Raw genomic sequence first — 21,055 nt, 5'->3', positions numbered from 1 at the left:
TGACTTTTTACCTTTCTCCCCAATTGCCCTTTTCTTCATCGCAACGTGAAATCTGCTGCATCGCTTTTCGCGGAAAGGATGTGGACATGGTGCAAAAGTCCAGAGTTAACGTCTCTGCCAGTTGTGCAATCTCCTTCCTCAGCAAAACACACAAGTTGTGTGACAAGCCCTCTTCTGGCCATGATGTTAGATCTCTGCCAGTTCCTTCCTAACAAGTCTTATGGGGCAACCCAGCCAGATGGGTGGGATATGATGATGATGATGATGATGATGATGATGGAGGCGGCAATGTGAACAGCCCATGCCGAATGCAGAAATACACTACCTCATGCGCTTGAGCAACCAACATTTAGTTTCTGCTGCAATCCCACTTGCATAATGTTGACCTTGGAAGGTCACGCTCAGCTGCCAGATTTGACTACCGCAATGCATTCTAGGTGGGGTTGCATGATGGAAACAGCAATGGGCCTAAAGTGTAGGTCCAGGAGGCTGGTTCATGCCAGACAATTAGAGGATATTACGGGGAAGGGTTGCAGCTCGGTAGTGGAGCAACAGCTCTACGTGCACAAGGCCTAGGGATCAAGCCTCGGTGTTTCCACATTCACACAAAGTACAGGCAACAACCGACTTAGGTGTGTTTGAATAATGCACGATTGCACAGGCATGCACAACGCTGAACCCGGAAGTAGCTGCCAGGGGCAGAACAGGGCAGAACGGGCTTACGCATTTGGGGGTCCGAACCATAACCTCCACTCAAAACAAGGACTAAACCATGGTGTGTTTCACAAATGTATGGTTTGTTTGAATGTCTGAATCCGGCCAACCAGACTAACTTGTAGCTTCATGCCACTCACAGAACCATGAGCGAAATGCAGAAAGAGAGCCCCCTTCTAATAATTAATAATAATTAATAATAATAATAATGTTGATACTTATTCAAAGATACAGTGGCACCTCTGGTTGTGAACGGGATCTGTTACGGAGGCCCGTTCGCAACATGAAAAGAACAGAACCCGCAGCGGCGCGTCTGCACACGCGTGGGTTGCGATTTGCCACTTCTGCGCATGCGCATGACGTCATTTTGCGCTTCTGCGCATGTGGCAAAACACGGAAGTAACCCTTTCCGGTACTTCCGGGTTGCCGCGGAATGTAACCTGAAAGAACGTAACATGAAGCGGACGTAACATGAGGTATGACTGTATACAGAAATACATACCCATTTATAATAGACTGAGCAAAGTTGGAAGGAAGGAGAAAGCTAAAGAAGGAGAAAGCAAGAGAGAGAAAAGAAAGAAAGAAACTAAAGAACTAAAGACAAGAGTAGAATAAAAGGACTTCTCTCTGCAGCTACATATGGTATTCATTCTTTAGAATCCAACTATTCTATCTTTTATAAGCCAGTATTTTTTTCAATCTTCAAATCCAGAGTTCGTGTGTGTGTGTGTGTGTGTGTGTGTGTGTGAGAGAGAGAGAGAGAGAGAGAGAGAGAGAGAGAGAGAGAAAGAGAGATCCCTTTTCGACTCTCATTCTTATAATACAGTGGTGCCTCGCAAGACGAAAAGAATCCGTTCTGTGATTCTCTTCGTCTAGCGGTTTTTTCGTCTTGCGAAGCAAGCCCATTGAAGGATTAGAGGATTAGCGCTATTAGAGGCTTTTAGCGGCTTATCTGCTGATCGGATCAGCTGATAAGCGGCTTAGCGGCTTAGAAAAGGGGGGGAGGGGGAAAAACCAGCAGGAACTCGCAATACATTGTCGTCTTGCGAAGCAAGCCCATAGGAAATTCATTTTGCGAAGCACCTCCAAAAGGGAAAACTCTTTCGTCTAGCGAGTTTTCCGTCTTGCGAGGCATCCGTCTTGCGGGGCACCACTGTACTGGATTTCACAGTTGCCCCCAAACTGCCTAGCAGCAGTGTCAGTACAGGTAAAAGATGGCACCTTTTCCCCAGCAGCCCTTGTGTGTCTCTCCTAACCCCACCCTGCCGCTACCCAATGCACTTTTAGCATTTAGCTAATTTCTCCTTAAGGAAGCAACTCTCCTCCCTCGTCAGGTGAAGGCACCTCCTACAAGGCTGACATGCATCTCACTTCATGAATCACAAGGAAGATTTGTGTAGCAAGCAACCGGCACCCTCCTCCCCGCAGCCCAAATGAATCACAGCTGCAGCATACACAAAACTTCGCCCGTCCTACGACTCTGAAATCATGCAAAAGGAGAAATAGATGAAGGAGTCGCCACTCAACAGTGACCTGCGATTCTCACAAGAGGGGGGGGGAGGTCTTGCCTGAAACCCCTTCAGCATATCAAACAACGGCTTAATTGTTGTGGATCCTCAAGAGCTGTTTATATATACATATATATAGGAGCAAACAAACAGGCAGAACCCAACTGAGACAAGAAGGATATTAAATACCGTATTTTTTGGTCTATAAGACTCACTTTTTCCCTTCTAAAAATTAAGGGTAAATGTGTGTGCGTCTTATAGAGCGAATACAGGCTGCGCAGCTATCCCAGAAGCCAGAACAGCAAGAGGGATCGCTGCTTTCGCTGCGCAGCGATACCTCTTGCTGTTCTGGCTTCTGAGATTCAGATTATTATTTTTTCTTGTTTTCCTCCTCCAAAAACTAGGTGTGTCTTGTGATCTGGTGCGTCTTATAGAGAGAAAAAATGCGGGAATTGCCTCTTACACTGCATTCTTCCGGTGTCAACATTCCAGCCACAAGAGCTCCACTGCTAATTTCAAAATGATGCTCACTAGAAGCATTTCTGGTTTTCTAATCTCTAGGTGTGCGGCCTATCAAAAGATTAATCTTTATTTGAACTTACTGTACAGAACTTAATGTACTAGCAGTACTTTAGAAAGAACAAACTTTACACAATATGGATCCTAAATTTACCGGGGTTCTCATGCGCAGAATACAAGAGGAGGTGGGAGGAAGGGGAACGATCCATGTGGCTTGTTTTGCTTTTGAAACACTGTCAATTATTATTTGTAATAGGCACCGGCAGTTTTGCATAAACAAAGCTGCATGGATGTACCTATTCCATTGCAGCAGTGTGCAATCGAACATGGAATTTGGTTTGGCAGTTAAGCAGACAGAGAAGCCGTGCTCTTTTAAAAAATAAAAATAAAAATCAATGCACAAATTTGAGCAATATACTAAGTTTTTCCTGGCCGTGTGTGGGCAACACCTGCTGAACTCTAAGAAGGGAGAGAGAATTCCACAAGAACTTTCTACACTCCTAGAAAAAGGAGCACGCTAGATGGTTAAAGGCAGCATAGAGTTGGCCAAGTTTTGCCAACTTCACTACAGATTTAAAAAGAGGACTTAAAGCATCCGCTAAACCGGGCTCTTACGCCCCCTGATTTCTGTCATGAGCTAATCCGAATTATATTGGTAAATCTGTAGCAGGAACTGGAGTAGGAAGAATATCTTTGGGGCAGAATTAAAGCAGCTTTATGGGCACTGCTACACATTATAGGGAAACTTTATAGCTGCGGTTTCCTACTTCTATTTTAGCTGCCAAAAATATATATCATGGGAATTTTGGTTCAGCAAGGGTGCTGAGTCCCTTGTAAATGATTTCTAGAGAGCCACTGCCAGTCAAGAGCACGTGATGCTAAGCAAAATGAGCATATGGCCTGATATAGTACAAAGCAGCTTATTGTTTCCCCAAGTTCCTATTCCAAAACTAAAGTTTCTAGGTTTCTCTGGGGGGAGAGGCTGGTTGGCATAAACAAACATCTGAGTATTGCAGCAGCCGGGGCTGCCGCCCACTTTCAAACTCTCCCATATTTGTAGAATCATAGGCGGTTTTTTCCCAATGTTACCCAGATAATAAAAATTTATAGTAATAATTTATTATTTATACCCTGCCCATCTGCCTCGGCTCCCCCAGTTGTTTGCACATATTTGTCAGGCACTCCTGATTGCGGCTACCGATTTCAGCCGGCTATTATCAGACCGAGAACAGCTTCCAGGACATGATTACAAACTGATAGCAAGTTCTACATACGGTAAGCGGACGTACAGTGGTACCTCAGGTTACATACGCTTCAGGTTACAGACTCCGCTAACCCAGAAATAGTACCTCGGGTTAAGAACTTTGCTTCAGGATGAGAACAGAAATCATGCTCCGGTGGTGCGACGGCAGTGGGAGGCCCCATTAGCTAAAGTGGTGCTTCAAGTTAAGAACAGTTTCAGGTTAAAAACGGACCTCCAGAAAGATTTAAGTACTTAACCTGAGGTACCACTGTATGCTTACAATGGATCAGTGGTACTGTCCATTCTGACTGGCAGTAGCTCCCTGAGACAGGGGTCCTCCCCAGGCCCTCTTGAAGACCTATTTTAACTGGCAATGTTGGGAAATGAAGTTGTTTCCGAGCACAATTCAAAGTGTTGGTGTTGACCTTCAAAGCCCTAAACGGCCTCAGCCCAGTATACCTGAAGGAGCGTCTCCACCCCCATCGTTCTGCCCGGATGCTGAGGTCCAGCGCCAAGGGCCTTCTGGCAGTTCCCTCACTACGAGAAGCAAAGCTACAGGGAACCAGGCAGAGGGCCTTCTCGGTAGTGGCGCCCACCCTGTGGAACGCCCTCCCACCAGATGTCAAAGAGATAAACAACTACCTGACATTTAGAAGACATCTCAAGGCATCCCTGTTCAGGGAAGTTTTTAATGTGACTTTTTAATGTATTTTTAATCTTTGTTGGAAGCCGCACAGAGAATAGCTGTCAACGTTTCCCTTTTCTTGCAAGGAATCCTATTCGGAATAAGGGAATTTCCCTTTAAAAAAGGGAAATGTTGACAGCTATGGCCCAGAGTAGCTGGGGAAACCCAGCCAGAAGGGTGAGGTACAAATAAATTATTATTATTATTATTATTATTATTATTATTATTATTATTATTATTATTATTATTATTACAGTGGTGCCCCGCAAGACGAATGCCTCGCAAGACGGAAAACCCACTAGACGAAAGGGTTTTCCGTTTTGGAGGTGCTTCGCAAAATGAATTTCCTATGGGCTTGCTTCACAAGACGACAATGTCTTGTGAGTTCCTGCTGGTTTTTTTTTCCTTCCCCCCCTTTTTCTAAGCCGCTAAGCCGCTTATCAGCTGATCCGATCAGCAGATAAGCCGCTAAAAGCCGCTAATAGCGCTAATCCGCTAATCCTTCAATGGGCTTGCTTTGCAAGACGAAAAAACCGCTAGACGAAGAGAATCACAGAACGGATTCTTTTCGTCTTGCGAGGCACCACTGTAGTATTATTATTATTATTATTATTATTATTATTATTATTATTATTATTATGTGCCCCTGCACCATGCGAATCCATTGCTATTCCACTGAGCGGAAATATCCTGCCTTTTGTATCACCAGAGTAGGCTCTGTGGGTCGAAGGTGCCCTCTAGGTCAGAGGAAAGCATGAGCTGAACTTACAAGTCAATGGAGATACACCAGGCCTTAAGCCAACTTTTCCGTCCAAGCCAATTCCTCCAGAAGACTCCCTGGCCTCACCTGCTTGAGTCTGATTCTGGTCAATCTGACCCTCACTTACTTTGCACCAGGGTCAAAGTCCCCCACTTAAACCTGTTGCAAAGGCAGGCTTTCCTCCAAAACAGTTTGGTTTAAGGAGAACTTAACCAATAAGTGAGAATGTTATCCAAGTCTGCCTGCTGCACCAGATCCCCGGCTGAGGCCCGGTTTCACTTGCTCCCTTCAGACACGTGAAGCAAGCTCCCATCCCCTGCGAACATCATTTTCCTTAAGGGTTATTGGCCACTCAACGAACTGTTTGTGTTATTTATCTCGCTGGGCTGCGTAATAACCGATTTAAAACCTGCTTTAGTCTCTCGCAACACAATTAAATAAGACTTATAGAGGTTAATTATAAACCATTTCATAATAACAGCACCCTTCGGTCGTTAAGAGATGTTTAGTATTGCTTTCATCTGAGTTTTAACAGCATAAGTTCACTTTACCCCACACCAGAATATTTATTGTGTTTTCTGCTTTATTCCGTTTTCTAAATAGGGGCCTAAGCTCGCAAACCCATGGGGCACAGATGCACAATTAAAACATAGGCCCTTCATATTTTATTTTTAAAGCCCCTAGCGTTTCTCGGCCACTCTTCTGTGTGAGCAGGAGAGAAGAGGGAACAATGCGAAGAAGCATTTCCCAAGCCAACATCCATTCTCATCTCTTCCTAAAGACCAGTCCCTATTCCTTCAACAAGCAGTGCTTTTGTTGTTGTTTGGTCATTTAGTCGTGTCCGACTCTTCGTGACCCCATGGACCAGAGCATGCCAGGCACTCCCATCTTCCACTGCCTCCCGCAGTTTTGTCAATCTCATGTTGGTAGCTTCGAGAACACTGTGCAACCATCTCATCTCTGTCGTCCCCTTCTCCTTGTGCCCTCCATCTTTCCCAACATCAGGGTCTTCTCCAGGGAGTCTTCTCTTCTCATGAGGTGGCCAAAGTCTTGGAGCCTCAGCTTCACGATCTGTCCTTCCAGTGAGCACTCAGGGCTGATTTCCTTCAGAATGGAGAGGTTTGATCCATGGGACTCTCAAGAGTCTCCTCCAGCACCATAATTCAAAAGCATCAATTCTTCGGCGATCAGCCTTCTTTATGGTCCAGCTCTCACTTCCATACATCACTACTGGGAAAACCATAGCTTTAACTAGACGGACCTTTGTTGGCAAGGTGATGTCTCTGCTTTTAAGATGCTGTCTAGGTGTGTCATTGCTTTTCTCCCAAGAAGCAGGCGTCTTTTAATTTTGTGACTGCTGTCACCATCTGCAGTGATCATGGAGCCCAACAAAGTAAAATCTCTCACTGCCTCCATTTCTTCCCCTTCTATTTGTCAGGAGGTGATGGGACCATTATCTTCGTTTTTTTGATGTTGATCTTCAGACCATATTTTGCGCTCTCCTCTTTCACCCTCATTAAAAGGTTCTTTAATTCCTCCTCACTTTCTGCCATCAAGGTTGTGTCATCTGCATATCTGAAGTTGTTGATATTTCTTCCTGCAATCTTAATTCTGGCTTGGGATTCATCCAGCCCAGCCTTTCGCATGATGAATTCTGTATATAAGTTAAATAAGCAGGGAGACAATATACAGCCTTTTCGTACTCCTTTCCCAATTCTGAACCAATCCGTTGTTCCATATCCAGTTCTAACTGTAGCTTCTTGTCCTACATAGAGATTTCTCAGGAGACATCTCTACTGCAAGAAAAATCAGGTGGTATAGCCATGGGACAGCATGGCTTGGCTTTCTCGGCACGGAATAGCTTCTGCTATCCAAGACCAGGGCCAGCCAAGGCGGTGCCCTCCAGATATTGCTGAACTACAAATCCCATCATCTCCAACTAGTGGCAGTGCTGGCTGTGGCCAATGGGAGTTGTAGTCCAACAACATCTGGAGGTCAGCCTGTTGGCCATCCCAACAGGATTCCACTTGGTTGCATAATGGTCCGACAATCACCTGGCTTCTCAGTCTGAGGAACCAGTCATGGACTGGTTGGATGCAGATGAATGGTGGGTCCAACCAGCTGGGGAACCACCAAGGGAAGAAGGTTCAGAGCCCCAGAGCTAGTGGTGGGACAATGATCACAGGGAGAAGACTTGGAAGAGGAGGTGTCGGAAGCTGAAGGGGGTAACAGGGCTCCATGAGTTGGGAGAGTCTGTGACAGAAAGAAGAATCAGAGGCAGAAGAATGAAGGAGGAGAAAGGGATGAGGGTGGCCAAGAGCCAGAGATGAGTCCGGCTGGTGTCTCTCCCTCCTGCCACGACAAGCTCCCTTCACCACTTGTCTCCCAGAACCAGAAGAGGCATGAAAAGCGCACAGAAGTTAGCTTCAAACAGGCGCAGTCTCCTATTGCTTGAAAGAAGCCCTGGAAAGGAGAAGAAAGATGGCTGGGGGGGGGGGCGGGCAGGGACTTTTAGTCTCAGGAACCTTTTTCAATTTGTAGGACCTACAGGGCATGAGATGCTATGCTCATTAGTCCTGAAACCCAGCCAAGTCTGTGAAGACTGTGTTTTTTCTAATAAAGAGTTTGCTCCAGCTCTGAACTGTGTGATTTACTGTCCCTCAGGCAAGGACAAAGCTTCTCTCAGACTCCCCATTGATTGCCTTGATGTTCCACCAGTTTCCCAAGAAGCTGCCCTTATACCAGGTCAAACCCTGGCTGTACTCCCAGCCCAGAACTGTCTACTGTGTCTGGCAGTCTTCAGCGTCTCAGAAACACAATCTTCCCAGTCATCTGCTACCTGGACTTTTCTTTAACTGGAGATGCCAAGGACTGAACCTGAGATCTTCTGCATGCATGCCATGTGTTCTACCGCTAAGCTATGCTCTAGGGATGGGCAATATCAGGTTTTAAACATTGTGATGAAGCTGAGTTTGGATTTGATATCCCGCTTTATCACTACCCGAAGGAGTCTCAAAGCAGCTAACATTCTCCTTTCCCTTCCTCCCCCACAACAAACACTCTGTGAGGTGAGTGGGGCTGAGAGACTTCAGAGAAGTGTGACTAGCCCAAGGTCACCCAGCAGCTGCATGTGGAGGAGCGGGGAAGCGAACCCGGTTCCCCAGATTACGAGTCTACCGCTCTTAACTACTACACCACACTGGATCTATCACCAACTAAACATTGTGATTACAGTGGTACCTCGGGTTATATATGCTTCAGGTTACAGACTCCGCTAACCCAGAAATAGTACCTCGGGTTAAGAACTTTGCTTCAGGATGAGAACAGAAATCGCGCAGCAGTGGCGCTGCAGCTGTGGGAGGCCCCACAGCTAAAGTGGTGCTTCAGGTTAAGAACAGTTTCAGGTTAAGAATGGACCTCCGGAACGAATTAAGTACTTAACCTGAGGTACCACTGTATACCAATATATCATGGGAGGCATCAGCAGACTTCGCGGTTTTCCCCACATTGTGATTTTTTCATAGCACACAGACACACGCACCAGGATCTGCGATATATTGCCAAGTCTGAAATTATGAAACCATTATCACAACATTGACTTCAAATCGGTTTGGGACGATATATCAATATATCGCCCAGTCCTACAAGGCTCCTTTTCCAGACTGATTACAGTCAGTGCAACAGTAGCTAGGGTCTTAACCATACACTCAAGACATCCAGTCCATGTATGAATGAGATCGAGAAAAAGAAGTTATCTATGTTGGTGTCTTCCTAGCAGAGACCAACTAACACCCTCCAGGCCAAGGAGGCTGGGGAAATCTCCCTGTCAGCCATCTACCTCCTCCATTATGCATTATTGCTCCCAAGTAGCCTTGAAACTAATAAGACTGGATGAAGAATTACTCCCACATACTGTCACAGAAAGCCTGATTCAGATTTAACAAGGTCAAGTTTTTACCCGTGAGATGCCTTGAAAAACTAATGAGTTTGGTGAAGTACGTCCTTTATATTATCTCAGGGCACACCCGCGCCTCGTTGCAGAAGGGAATGGAGTTATAATTAAAACAAGGGCAGAGGTGTGTTTTTTTAGCAACAGGGGAACGTACTCCTGAATGCAAAGCTAAGCACCTCGGCGCATTACAGACTTTATCCGTTTCCTTATTCATCTCCTCTAATCCGGCATAAACCCGCACACAGCAGAATGGTATCTGGCACAGCATCACTGGAGTCCGAAGAACAGGAAAGCCGTGGTAATATCTCTGCCGCCTCCCCCATCCCCTGGGATAAAAGGCAGGGCCAGGAAAGTAAATTATGGGATGGCAGGAGGACAGCTGATGTAGTACTCGTTCTCGGAAAGTTTGCATGCACTTTCATTTTGCACTTTCTGCTGTGGGCATTGGTGTAATAAAGGGACAGCCAAGGAAATGCCTGGGAGATGTTGCTGGACTCCGATTCCATCAGCCTCAACCTGCATGGCTAATAGTCAGGGATGATGGGAGTTGTAGTCCAGCAAACACTAGTAGGGGGGAACAATACATTGGCTACCCCCCACCAACTAAATACACTCATTTTGTAAGTTCAGGGTGTGGGGCAGTACCGCAGCAGCACGCTTCATCCTACTGTGGGAACATTTGTTGACATGTGTGCATGAATGGATAGGCAAAAGTTACAGACATACCGGCAAATGCACATAGTGGGCTGCTGAAACGCCACCCTCAAATGCACTGTGGGAATATGTACTACAGTGGTACCTCGGGTTAAGAACTTAATTCTTTCCGGAGGTCCGTTCTTAACCTGAAACTATTCTTAACCTGATGTACCACTTTAGCTAATGGGGCCTCCCGCTACTGCTGCTGCGCCACTGCTGCACGATTTCTGTTCTCATCCTGAAGCAAAGTTCTTAACCTGAAGTACTATTTCTGGGTTAGCAGCGTCTGTAACCTGAAGCATCTGTAACCCAAGGTACCACTGTACTGCCCAAGGTGAAACACAAGCCTTAAGAGATAGAAATGCGGGGGGGGGGGGCATGTTATTGTACAGTAAACAGGCAGATGCAGAAATGTGTCCCAAGAGAAGCATCACAAGAAATAACTTTTAATACCCATTTTTGTGCTGCACGCAGTTATTGCTTACTGTTCTCCCATGCTATGCACACATGTTTACATACTCAAAATTTAAATTTAATTTTTTTTTACCAGTAGGGAGCAAAATAGATGGGTAGCATTCTAAATGTTTAAAATCTTTGCATTTACGGGACTCTCAGAACTTCCACTTCTGACCATTCATCCCATCTGACGTAAGAATCTGGAAGCAGCATTCATATGGACCACAATGTCTTTTGACCAGCTGGCCTTTTCTTAGTACAGGGCAGGGAAAGCAGGGGAATGCTTCAAGAATATGATGAATTTATCTTTTACAGCAGCAACAGGTACTAATCATGACTGGTTTTGACAAAAGCTGAAACAGGAAAATGGAAAGTGTGCCATCGTGTGGCAGAAAAGTGAGACGAAAACCCAAAAGCAACCTCGTATTGAACATTTACTGAACACAGAAGCCAGGCCAGGACAGATAAAATACTCTCCTTCGCCAGACCCTGGCCTTTTCCTTTTCTGACAGCTACGAAGAGGGAAGAAAGCGGAGCTAAACCAACAGGAAAAAATGTGCCTCCTGCCATTTCATGCACATAAATCTAGCCCTTCCTGGCAACTCTATAAACAAAAACCTTTCCCATTGCTTTATTTTTCTGCAGAAAGTTTTGTATTTGTAAGTTCATTCCTAGCAGCAATCAAGGATTTCAGACAGAGGGTTTTCACAGCCCCTGCCTAAAAATTATGAGAATCATTACTGGGACTTTCTGCATGCAAGGAGGATGTACTGCCACTGCTAAGGTAAAGGTAAATGAACACTGGACGGTTAAGTCCAGTCAAAGGCGATTATGGGGTTGCAGCGAGCATCTTGCTTTTCAGGCCGAGGGAGCTGGCGTTTGTCCACAGACAGCCTTCCGGGTCATGTGGCCAGCATGACTAAACCACTTCTGGCGCAATAGGATGGAAGCCAGCGTGCACAGAAACGCCGTTTACCTTCCCGCCAGAGTGGTACCTATTTATCTACTTGCACTGGTATGCTTTCGAACTGCTAGGTTGGCAGGAGCTGGGACAGAGCAACGGGAGCTCACCCTGTCGCGGGGATTCAAACAGCCGACCTTTTGATAGGCAAGCCCAAGAGGTTGTGGTTTAGACCACAGCACCACCCACGTCCCTTGTGCCACTGAGCTACGGCTACGGCTGTTTCCCATAACAGCACAAAATGGGGAGCCTTGTTTTAATGCAAGAGGCAGGTTGTCTGAACTCCTCTAATAATCTTCTGTGCAGATTTCATATAAATGCTATTTGCGTTAATATACCGTGAGCATTCTTAGAAGGACCCATTGCACTGCTGTGGGAATCTTTTGAGGTTGCAGAATCGCCCCTCAGCCCTCAGCACGCCTGAGATGTCCTTTGTGCCAGGTGATGTCAACTATATTACTGGACCAACTGCTCCTGGGGACAGCAAGAATCAGGAGAATAATTGTTCTTGTTTTTTAAGAGGCATTTTATAACTAATGAAGATTATTATTCATAATAAGGGACGATTGAAAATTTAGAAGTTGGTTCTCTCTGTGTTAACTGAATAGTGCTTACTAACAGGAGCACTTCAAGCAAACAATGTAGGAATTTTATCAGGCGCTAAAATCTGGCAGGAAGAAACCTTGAATTGAATTGAATACAGGAACCAGCAGAATTCTAGCAAGCGTTGATGAAACCACAGGTAATGGGAGGGTTCTGATTTTTCAGATGGGAAACAAGAGGCATGGAGAATATTAAGCGACTTCCCTTGAGGGTATGAAAATGAGTCACTGGCAGAACCAGAATGAGGACAAAGTCAAAAGGGACGTCAACCTGATCTGCGAGGCGAGCAACAATTCAACTGTCACATTTATTCATGCAAGGATACGTGAGAATTAGAATGCTTCTAAACAAGATTAAGACTAAGAGTAAGAATAAGCCTTTTATAACTTAGCCACACAGGGCAGTACAATCATACCTTGGAAGTCGAATGGAATCTGTTTCGGAAGTCCGTTCAACTTCCAAAACATTCAGAAACCAAAGTGTGGCTTCCGATTGGCTGCAGGAAGCTAAATTTGTTGTTAGCCGCCCTGAGCCCAGTTTTTGAACCAGGAAGGGCGGGGTATATTATTATTATTATTATTATTATTATTATTATTATTATTATTATTATTATTATTATTATTATTATTATTATTTAGTTGCCCCACCAGTAGAAGCCAGTGCAAGGAGTTCTGGTAGTTGCGGACAACCATGGGAGCATAGAAAGGAAGGCAGTGAACAAATTTAATAAATGACAATAATAACTGTGCAACAGGGCTTCCGCAATTCCTCTTCCCCCATGCACCACCCACAAATCCACTCTGGGGGGTCAGGATACCCCCGAGAACAGCCCACCGGGGACAGGGGACAGGCAGCAATCTTTCCATCAAGCAGAAACACTTGTGCAGACGGAACAATTTTCAAAGCACAACATTATTTTCCTCCCTTTGGGTCTGTTCGGTAGGCATCAACATTTGCACAGACTGCTGCAGTTAAAAATACCGGATCATGGCTGGGGTGGGGAAAGGTGGAGAGACCCTGGTATGCCCCCCCCTTCTGGAAGGATTTACACAAAGCGCAGTGACTAACACGGGGAAGGCTAGAGATGCGTAATATTTACATAAAGGAATCTCCAGACCGAACACACACGTCAGCTGTGTTTTCAGTTAATTTGTTCCAGCTGGTTCGGCTTCTTAAATCTTGCTGACTGTCTTCCTCTTGGAAACTGGGGTGGTGGCAGGGTGGGTCGTTACTATTAATTAGTCATTTTCACACAAAGCTAAATATATTATTTGTGTGTGTGTGTGTGTGTGTGTAAGTAATATATATACAAACACAACACACAGATACAGAGACACACACAAAGAGCGTAGTTGACTCAAAGCAAGGAGTCCAACAACAGTTTTTGACATTCCCCTCACGCTATTATTAACAGAAGCATTTTCTTTTATTTCAATAGGCTTTTCATGTGTTATTCTGTGGCCTGTTGGTTTGTTTTTTAAAAAAATGTGATTGGCTGCTGGTTCGGATAGTATTGTTTTTTAATCGCTGCGGCTTAATAGATTTATTTTTGTAATTTACTGTATTGTGTATCTTACGGACGTAGACTGCTTCAGATTCTCAAAGATCAGAAGGCTGCAAACTATCTTAAATAGTAATCCACAACAGCAACACCCCCCCCCAAAAAAAAAGAGCAACAAAAGGGCTTTATTTAAGGCAAGGGGGGAAAGTTGTGCAACATATTTGCCACGGAAATGAACAAATGTTTTTCATGGCACACAACTTTAATCCTTCCTAAGTATCTAAACCACAGAGCCTAGGGCTTGCTGATCAGAAGGTCGGCGGTTCGAATCCCCACGACGGGGTGAGCTCCCGTTGCTCGGTCCCTGCTCCTGCCAACCTAGCAGTTCGAAAGCACGTCAAAGTGCAAGTAGATAAATAGGTACCACTCCGGCAGGAAGGTAAACGCTGTTTCCGTGCGCTGCTCTGGTTCACCAGAAGCGGCTTAGTCATGCTGGCCACATGACCTGGAAAAACTGTCTGTGGACAAACGTCGGCTCCCTTGGCCAGTAAAGTGAGATGAGCGCTGCAACCCCAGAATCGTCTGCGACTGGACCTAACGGTCAGGGGTCCCTTTACCTTTACCTTTAAGGCCTCTATGTAAATGTTGTCCGATCCTGACTGAGACAGCAAACTCTCTTTCCAAATTGACTGAATCAGCACCTCTGAAGCTTTAAGTGTGAATCATTCACACTCCAAACAAACAAACATTTAAATCCGTTTTCAAATGGGTTGTTAATAATACAACTGCCATAGTGGACCTCCTCTGCAGGAACAACTCTGGCTCAGGCTGGGATCCTAAATACTGTACCACTTTACTGGGGAGTAAGCCAATGGGTACAGTGGGACTTACTGCCAATTGTCCACAATATTTTATGAATCCTGAGCCGCTCTCCCAGCTGAGACTCAATTGTACTTGCTTTTAACTGCTTTTTGCCAAGACCTCTAACGTTTTACTTCATGCTGTTTTGTAAACTGCTTAAAGGCTTTCTTGCAATCAAACGGTAGATGGTTTTTTAAAAACAAAACTTAATAATGTTCCTTATGGGGAAAAGGAAAACAAAGCAGACTTCAGTGTTAACATATTTAGGGTGACGCTCTAGTCATGTTCCTGGAAATAAATCATGTTAAACTCAGTAGAACTTCCTTCCGAGTCTAGGATTGTGAATGCTGCGAGGCTTGCGGCCCTAAACAACCAAAACTTTTTATTTTATTTGGGGTGGGGGAAGTTTAAAATGGGGCTATTAGGTTCGTTTTCATTCTCTGGCGTCTAATTGTAACAGGGTCTGAAACAGAAAATATGAAAAAGGAAGCCTCTGTTTCTGACAGCAAATAGTGGAGTTGCTTGCTTAAAAATAACATTTGCTTGCACTTCGTATACCTAAACGAAAAACGTAAGGCTTTGACAATATGGAAATGCATTTGAATTTAAACTGGTTGATTAATCAATTAAGAAGCAGGTGACACGCCAGTTCAACTACTAACTTGGGCACACAGTTCTAAAATAAAATGTTTAAATCCAGTGCTTTGCCCCCCCCCCCCCGCTAGAAAAATAGGTGCCCATAACTGCCTCAAGTACCCCCTGAAAAAAAGCACTGCTTAAATTTTTAAATTTCAAAGTGACTTGGATTCTTTCACGTCCATGGAGATTAACTTTGGCAAGGGCTCCCTCTAGTGCTCTACCATAATATATCGTTTCCACTTTCTTTGTTGTTGTTGTTTAGTCGTTTAGTCGTTTAGTCGTGTCCGACTCTTCGTGACCCCATGGACCAGAGCACGCCAGGCACTCCTGTCTTCCACTGCCTACCGCAGTTTAGTCAAACTCAAGTTGGTAGCTTCGAGAACAGTGTCCAACCATCTCGTCCTCTGCCATCCCCTTCTCCTTGTGCCCTCCATCTTTCCCAACATCAGGGTCTTCTCCAGGGAGTCTTCTCTTCTCATGAGGTGACCAAAGTATTGGAGCCTCAGCTTCAGGATCTGTCCTTCTAGTGAGCACTCAGGGCTCACTCCTTCAATATGGATAGGTTTGATCTTCTTGCAGTCCATGGGACTCTCAAGAGTCTCCTCCAGCACCATATTTCAAAAGCATCAATTCTTCGGCGATCAGCCTTCTTTATGGTCCAGCTCTCACTTCCATACATCACTACTGGGAAAACCATAGCTTTAACTAGACGGACCTTTGTTGGCAAGGTGATGTCTCTGCTTTTTAAGATGCTGTCTAGGTTTGTCATTGCTTTTCTCCCAAGGAGCAGGCGTCTTTTAATTTTGTGACTGCTGTCACCATCTGCAGTGATCATGGAGCCCAAGAAAGTAAAATCTCTCACTGCTTCCATTTCTTCCCCTTCTATTTGCCAGGAGGTGATGGGACCAGTGGCCATGATCTTCGTTTTTTTGATGTTGAGCTTCAGACCATATTTTGCGCTCTCCTCTTTCACCCTCATTAAAAGGTTCTTTAATTCCTCCTCACTTTCTGCCATCAATGTTGTGTCATCTGCATATAGGAGGTTGTTGATATTTCTTCCGGCAATCTTAATTCCCTTTCTTTACCTCCTCTCAAAACGCACAGATACACTTACAGTAATTTTATAGAAAAAAGAATATCTGCCCACAGCTTCTTTACCTTGCCTCGAAATGTACAGAAACTTTTATTAGACTCTTATTAATTTGGTTGACCAAATTAATGGAGTACGCGGAGATGGACAAGTTGACTGGGCAGTTAAGAGATCAAAGAAAACAAAAATTTAAGATTGGAACATATTCAAACAATATTTGAAAGACTATCACGGGGAAATTGAAATTTTGACTGGTTTAGAATACCTTCTGTCAGAAAAAATACTAAAATATAGTGGAAAAACAGGAAAACAAACTCATAGACGTGCTAAGAGAGGCATTCAAATAAGTAAAACATAGGGCCCAAGTAAGAAGGGGAGGGAAGTCAAGTATGAAAGGAATGCAAATGAATCAAGCAATTAAGCACAAATTTTTGTTTATGTTTTCTTTATTATTATTTAGAAATACATGTTTAGCCACAGGAGAACTCAGATGTTATAATGTGATTCTATGAATGTAAATTAAAAGAAACCAATACGTAAAGATGATTTGCAAAAAAGAAAGGAACTTTTATTATCCATTTATATTTATCGATTTGCAGCATTTCTTTCCTGCCCTTTACTCAAAAAGGCTCTGAAAAGTTATTTCCATTCTAAGATGGTCCCCTCTTCTCAGACTCACATTATTAGCGGAGTAGATGAATGGAAAATAATGCCAAAATATGTCACATCGGGCAAAAACCACCCCTTTGGTTTCAGATAGTACATGGAAAGGAGAGTCTAAAAGGTCCGGGAGACCAGGGTGGAGAAAAATCAATTATTTTTTTAATTAATTTATTTTAAATCTTTTTTTTTAATTTAAATCAGATTTTTAAAATAAAATGCTTTTGGAGGAAAAAAATCTTTCTAAAGGTACTTTTCTATTTAAGTTACATTATAGTCAAAAGGCTATTCCATCAGGAAATAAGGATTTGTTTTAAGTTTTTCATGTCTAAGTTTTGTTTTTGTTTTTTAAAAAAATGTTTAACCACATCAGTTAACAAACATGGAAACATATGCTATAATGTTATTGTTTTAGTTAAATAAATTGTTTAAATTGTTATTAAGGAAATGATCCTTCCAATAAAAAGTACAGCAGAAAAGTTGTCCAAATATAAGTTAACTTATTAAGCCTCACAATAATTTCATAATTATCTGTCTGTGTATTTCTAATGGCATAACCAAATCAGTAATTTTTGATATAACTGTAAAAATACTCTGAAAATCTATTATTCCAAAAATGGAACCTTCATCTGGTTGTAAATATTAAGATTATACCAGCAAGAATGAGTCTTTCTGTTTAAAAAAAAAAAAAAGGATTTAAATCAAGTCTTACCGACTAGTGATATAAATCATGATTTAAACCGTGATTTAAATCGATTTGATTTAAATCAAATCCCCTCTGCGGGAAACTAATTTTCACTGACCTACGATGGCTCATTTAGCAGAAGTAACTCTAGAAGTGTACCTTGGAAGTCGAACAGAATCTGTTCCGGAAGTCCGTTCGACTTCCAAAGCACAACTTCCGATTGGCTGCAGAAAGCTCCTTCAGCCAATTGGAAGCCGCGGAAGCGCTGTCAGATGTTCGGCTTCCGAAACAACGTTTGAAAACCAGAACACTCACTTCCGGAGGGAATCCGCCATTCGTTGCTGGTGCTGACCGAAAATAAGCCACATTCCTGATCACATTTATGTCTGGTTCTGATTTGTCATTCAAAATGCAATTCACAATGCAGGGGGGAGAATTTACGTGTCAGGATGGAACACTACGACTTCTTTGAAGTGCACTTTAACAAAGCTAAACAGCTACTGCTGTTTGGAGGCCCTGAACATTTATCCAGGGCCCCATTTGCATTCTAACACTCAACTAAAGCTTTAGAATCATAGAATCTTCGAGTTGGAAGGGACCCAAGGGTCATCTAGTCCAACCCCCTGAAATGCAGGAACCTCAACTACAGCATCCATGACAAATGGCCATCCAACCTCTGCTTAAAAACCTCCAAGGAAGGTGATTCCACAACCTCCCAAGGGAGTCTGTTCCACTGCTGAACAGCTCTTACTGTCAAAGTTTTTTCGAACGTTTAGTCTGAATCTCTTTTTGTGCAACTTGAAGCCACTGGTCTGAGTCCTACATTCCAGCGCAGAAGAAAACAAGCTTGCTCATCTTCCATATGAGAGCCCTTCAGATATTTGAAGATGGCTTTCTTATCTCCTCTCCTCTGCACACATTCCAGCTTGTCAACATCCTTCTTAAATTGTGGTGCCCAGAATTGGACACAGTATTCCAGATTTGGTCTGATCAAGGTGGAATATAATAATAATAATAATAATAATAATTTTATTATTTATACCCTGCCCACCTGGCTGGGTTTCTTCTTTAAAGAAAATAAAGCAACAGCACAAATGATAGCCACTCCAAAAACACAAAACAAACCCGCAACTCACTTTTACTTTCCACAAGGTCCAGAGCAACGGTTGTAGCAATGTCCATTCCAGTACTTATGTTGGACTGGCAGGTTTTCAGAGACGAAAGGCAGGCATCCACAGCGCTGAAGGAGACCACAGAGCGCCCAGACATTGTTGACGTGTTTCCTGAAAAAAATATAACGTATGTTTTTACAGTTCTGACACTGTGCCACTTTGCAATGCACATTCATGCACACATTTTCCCATCTCTTGGAAGGCAGGGGTGCCTACTTGATCTCATTTATAGTTGGTCTAATTTGAGCCAAACAAACTCTCATCTCTTCCGCAACACAAAGAAACCTCTCCCTTTCCCCGTCTTTCCTATTTGTCAGTCAAAAATTCCTGTTCACAACAATACGTCGTGCAGAACTGTGTAGAAAAATAGCCCATGACCTTGAATACCTATCCGTACTCCACAAATTAAAAAAAATAATTTCATACTATACTATCCTCAATATTTGAAGTTTAGGGGCCAAATGGGTTCCTAAACCAAGGTTGCAGTCGCCACAACACAATGTCTAATTGCCATTTTGAGGCAAGAGGGTTCTCAAATCTATTTTTCATGGACTGAAAAATAAAAATGTGCTTGATCTGGCTAGTTCAGATGACAACCTTGAGCTAGGTTAAAATCTGAGAACCTAAAGAAGCAATCTTGATCTGGGGACAGTCCACATAAATATTGGCCTATTCTGACCTCTTTTTCTTAATGAGGCCGATTTCACCTTTTTCTTAAAGGTGCTCAGGCTGCACAGTTCTAAAAATCATTTTGGTGTGTGTGTGTATATATATATAAAACATAAATTTATACAGTGCTGATTAAACACATTTAGAAGTATTGTAAAAAGAAAGCCAGCTTCCCCAATAAATACATAAAAGGAGAATCTCTGTGAAGCAAAAACAGCAACAAAACAAAACCACCCTAGATTCAATCCTGCCTTCAGGGCCTAAACTCAAAACTGTGATTCCAAAGGTCTAGAATCCAAGCAGCAACAAACATGAGCACATGGAAACTTGTGGAAAAGTCGTGGTTTATAAAGCAGGCCGACAAAACAACAAATAAATAAATTCCTCCCCACCCCTTCAAACTACTACCCACAACTTGTTGCCACGCATTTAGGAACTATGGGGGGGGAAAGGGTCAAGAAGACTCCTGAAGCCCAGTCTGCGTTCCCAAAGCTTCTCCACCGCCTGGGCAGAACTGCCGGACTGCAAGCTCCTCGGGGCAGGGAACTTAATAATAATAATAATGGCGTTTATTATTATTTATACCCCGCCCACCTAGCTGGGTTTCCCCCAGCCACTTGCAGCATATCTAAGAAGAATAAAATACCATAGAATAGCATCATCACAATAAAAATAAAATCTGAGCAAAATCTGTCCTCTTGGAAGGCAAGTTCCCACCCCTCTCTCTCTATACTTTAAAAACAAATAAATGTCTTTATACCTTATTTAATAAGTTTTAAAAGAGAGAGGTTACAAATGACTGGAGGTACACACCCACTCCGCTCACTTGACTCTGTCCTCCCCCTTAGTTCCTGAGAAAGAGGAGGCGGGCAGGATGCGTCCTCCTCCCACTTTTATTTTCCTTTTCCTTTTTTGCAGTTGCCTTGCGAAGATCACTATTTCTTATTCTTATTTTATTCTTATTTTTGCATCCCTCGGCCGTCCCCCCGCTTGCCTGGCGCACGTATCCCCGGGGTTGTGGGTGTGGGGAGAGGTGGGGCAGCGGCGGGAAACGCGCGTCTCATCATCAGCCGGCGCCTGTTCACATGACCCGGGAAACCCTCATGTGATGCGAGGCGGGGAGGAAGGCTCAGCCCAGCGCTTTGCAACACCGACGGCGTTTGGCAGCTGCAAGCTCCTTTCTTTGCCCCCTCGCGTTTCCGGGATCCTGATCCTCTCTCCCTTTTCGCCCCAAGGGCTGGTCGACCCGGGTCGTTGCTGCTGCTTGCGAAAGACCTGCTGGGCTCTGCAAAATAACGGGGCTGCAGAAGAAGAAGAACCGCCGCTCCCTCCCTTTGCAAAGATCCCAGCTGCAAGCCGAGTAAGTGCAGGGGGCCCTGGGGGTAAACAATGGTTGTTTGTTAACAACCATTGGGGGGGGGGTTAACGAGGCTCTAATTATAGGGGTGCTGCCCCCGCGACGACTCTCACTTTCTGCTGCAAAAGATCCCGTGTTTGGAACAGGAAACCCGGGGGCAGTTTCTCCCAAAAGCATTGCTGCCCCGTGCAAATGCAGGCTTTGCAAAATTCTCCCCTTCCAAAAACAAACCAACACACAAAATAGGCTACAGAATCATGGAATAGGTGGTATGGCTGTTTTGCCTTTTTATAAAATGAATGCAGTGTTAGGAGAGGCCTGGTT

The 21,055-nt window shown here is 43.9% G+C and overlaps 2 protein-coding genes across 4 annotated transcripts in view; one reads left to right on the top strand and one right to left on the bottom strand.

The window, feature by feature from the left end:
• The window catches only part of NSMCE2 (NSE2 (MMS21) homolog, SMC5-SMC6 complex SUMO ligase), a 213,190-nt gene extending 192,820 nt beyond the window's left edge, over positions 1–20,370 (bottom strand). Inside the window, exons 1-2 of one of the 2 annotated variants that reach the window (XM_081205195.1) lie at positions 20,135–20,370; positions 18,670–18,816 (exon numbers count right to left, since the gene is read on the bottom strand). In XM_081205195.1, the coding sequence (XP_081061321.1) occupies positions 18,670–18,802 (133 nt within the window). In that variant the 5' untranslated portion in view covers positions 18,803–18,816; positions 20,135–20,370. The remainder of the gene's footprint in view (positions 1–18,669; positions 18,817–20,134) is intronic. The other variant, XM_081205196.1, reaches the window with a different exon arrangement.
• Positions 20,371–20,509: 139 nt separating this feature from the next.
• Positions 20,510–21,055, top strand: part of WASHC5 (WASH complex subunit 5) — a 49,848-nt gene continuing 49,302 nt past the window's right edge. Inside the window, exon 1 of one of the 2 annotated variants that reach the window (XM_081204392.1) lies at positions 20,510–20,734. The gene's annotated coding sequence lies outside the window, so the exon portion shown is untranslated. The remainder of the gene's footprint in view (positions 20,735–21,055) is intronic. The other variant, XM_081204391.1, reaches the window with a different exon arrangement.

This window comes from Podarcis bocagei (genome assembly GCF_964188305.1).
Source record: "Podarcis bocagei genome assembly, chromosome: 8".
Classification (NCBI taxonomy): domain Eukaryota; kingdom Metazoa; phylum Chordata; class Lepidosauria; order Squamata; family Lacertidae; genus Podarcis; species Podarcis bocagei.
Note: the sequence above shows the minus strand (reverse complement) of the source record. Positions and strands in the feature narration are given on the sequence as shown.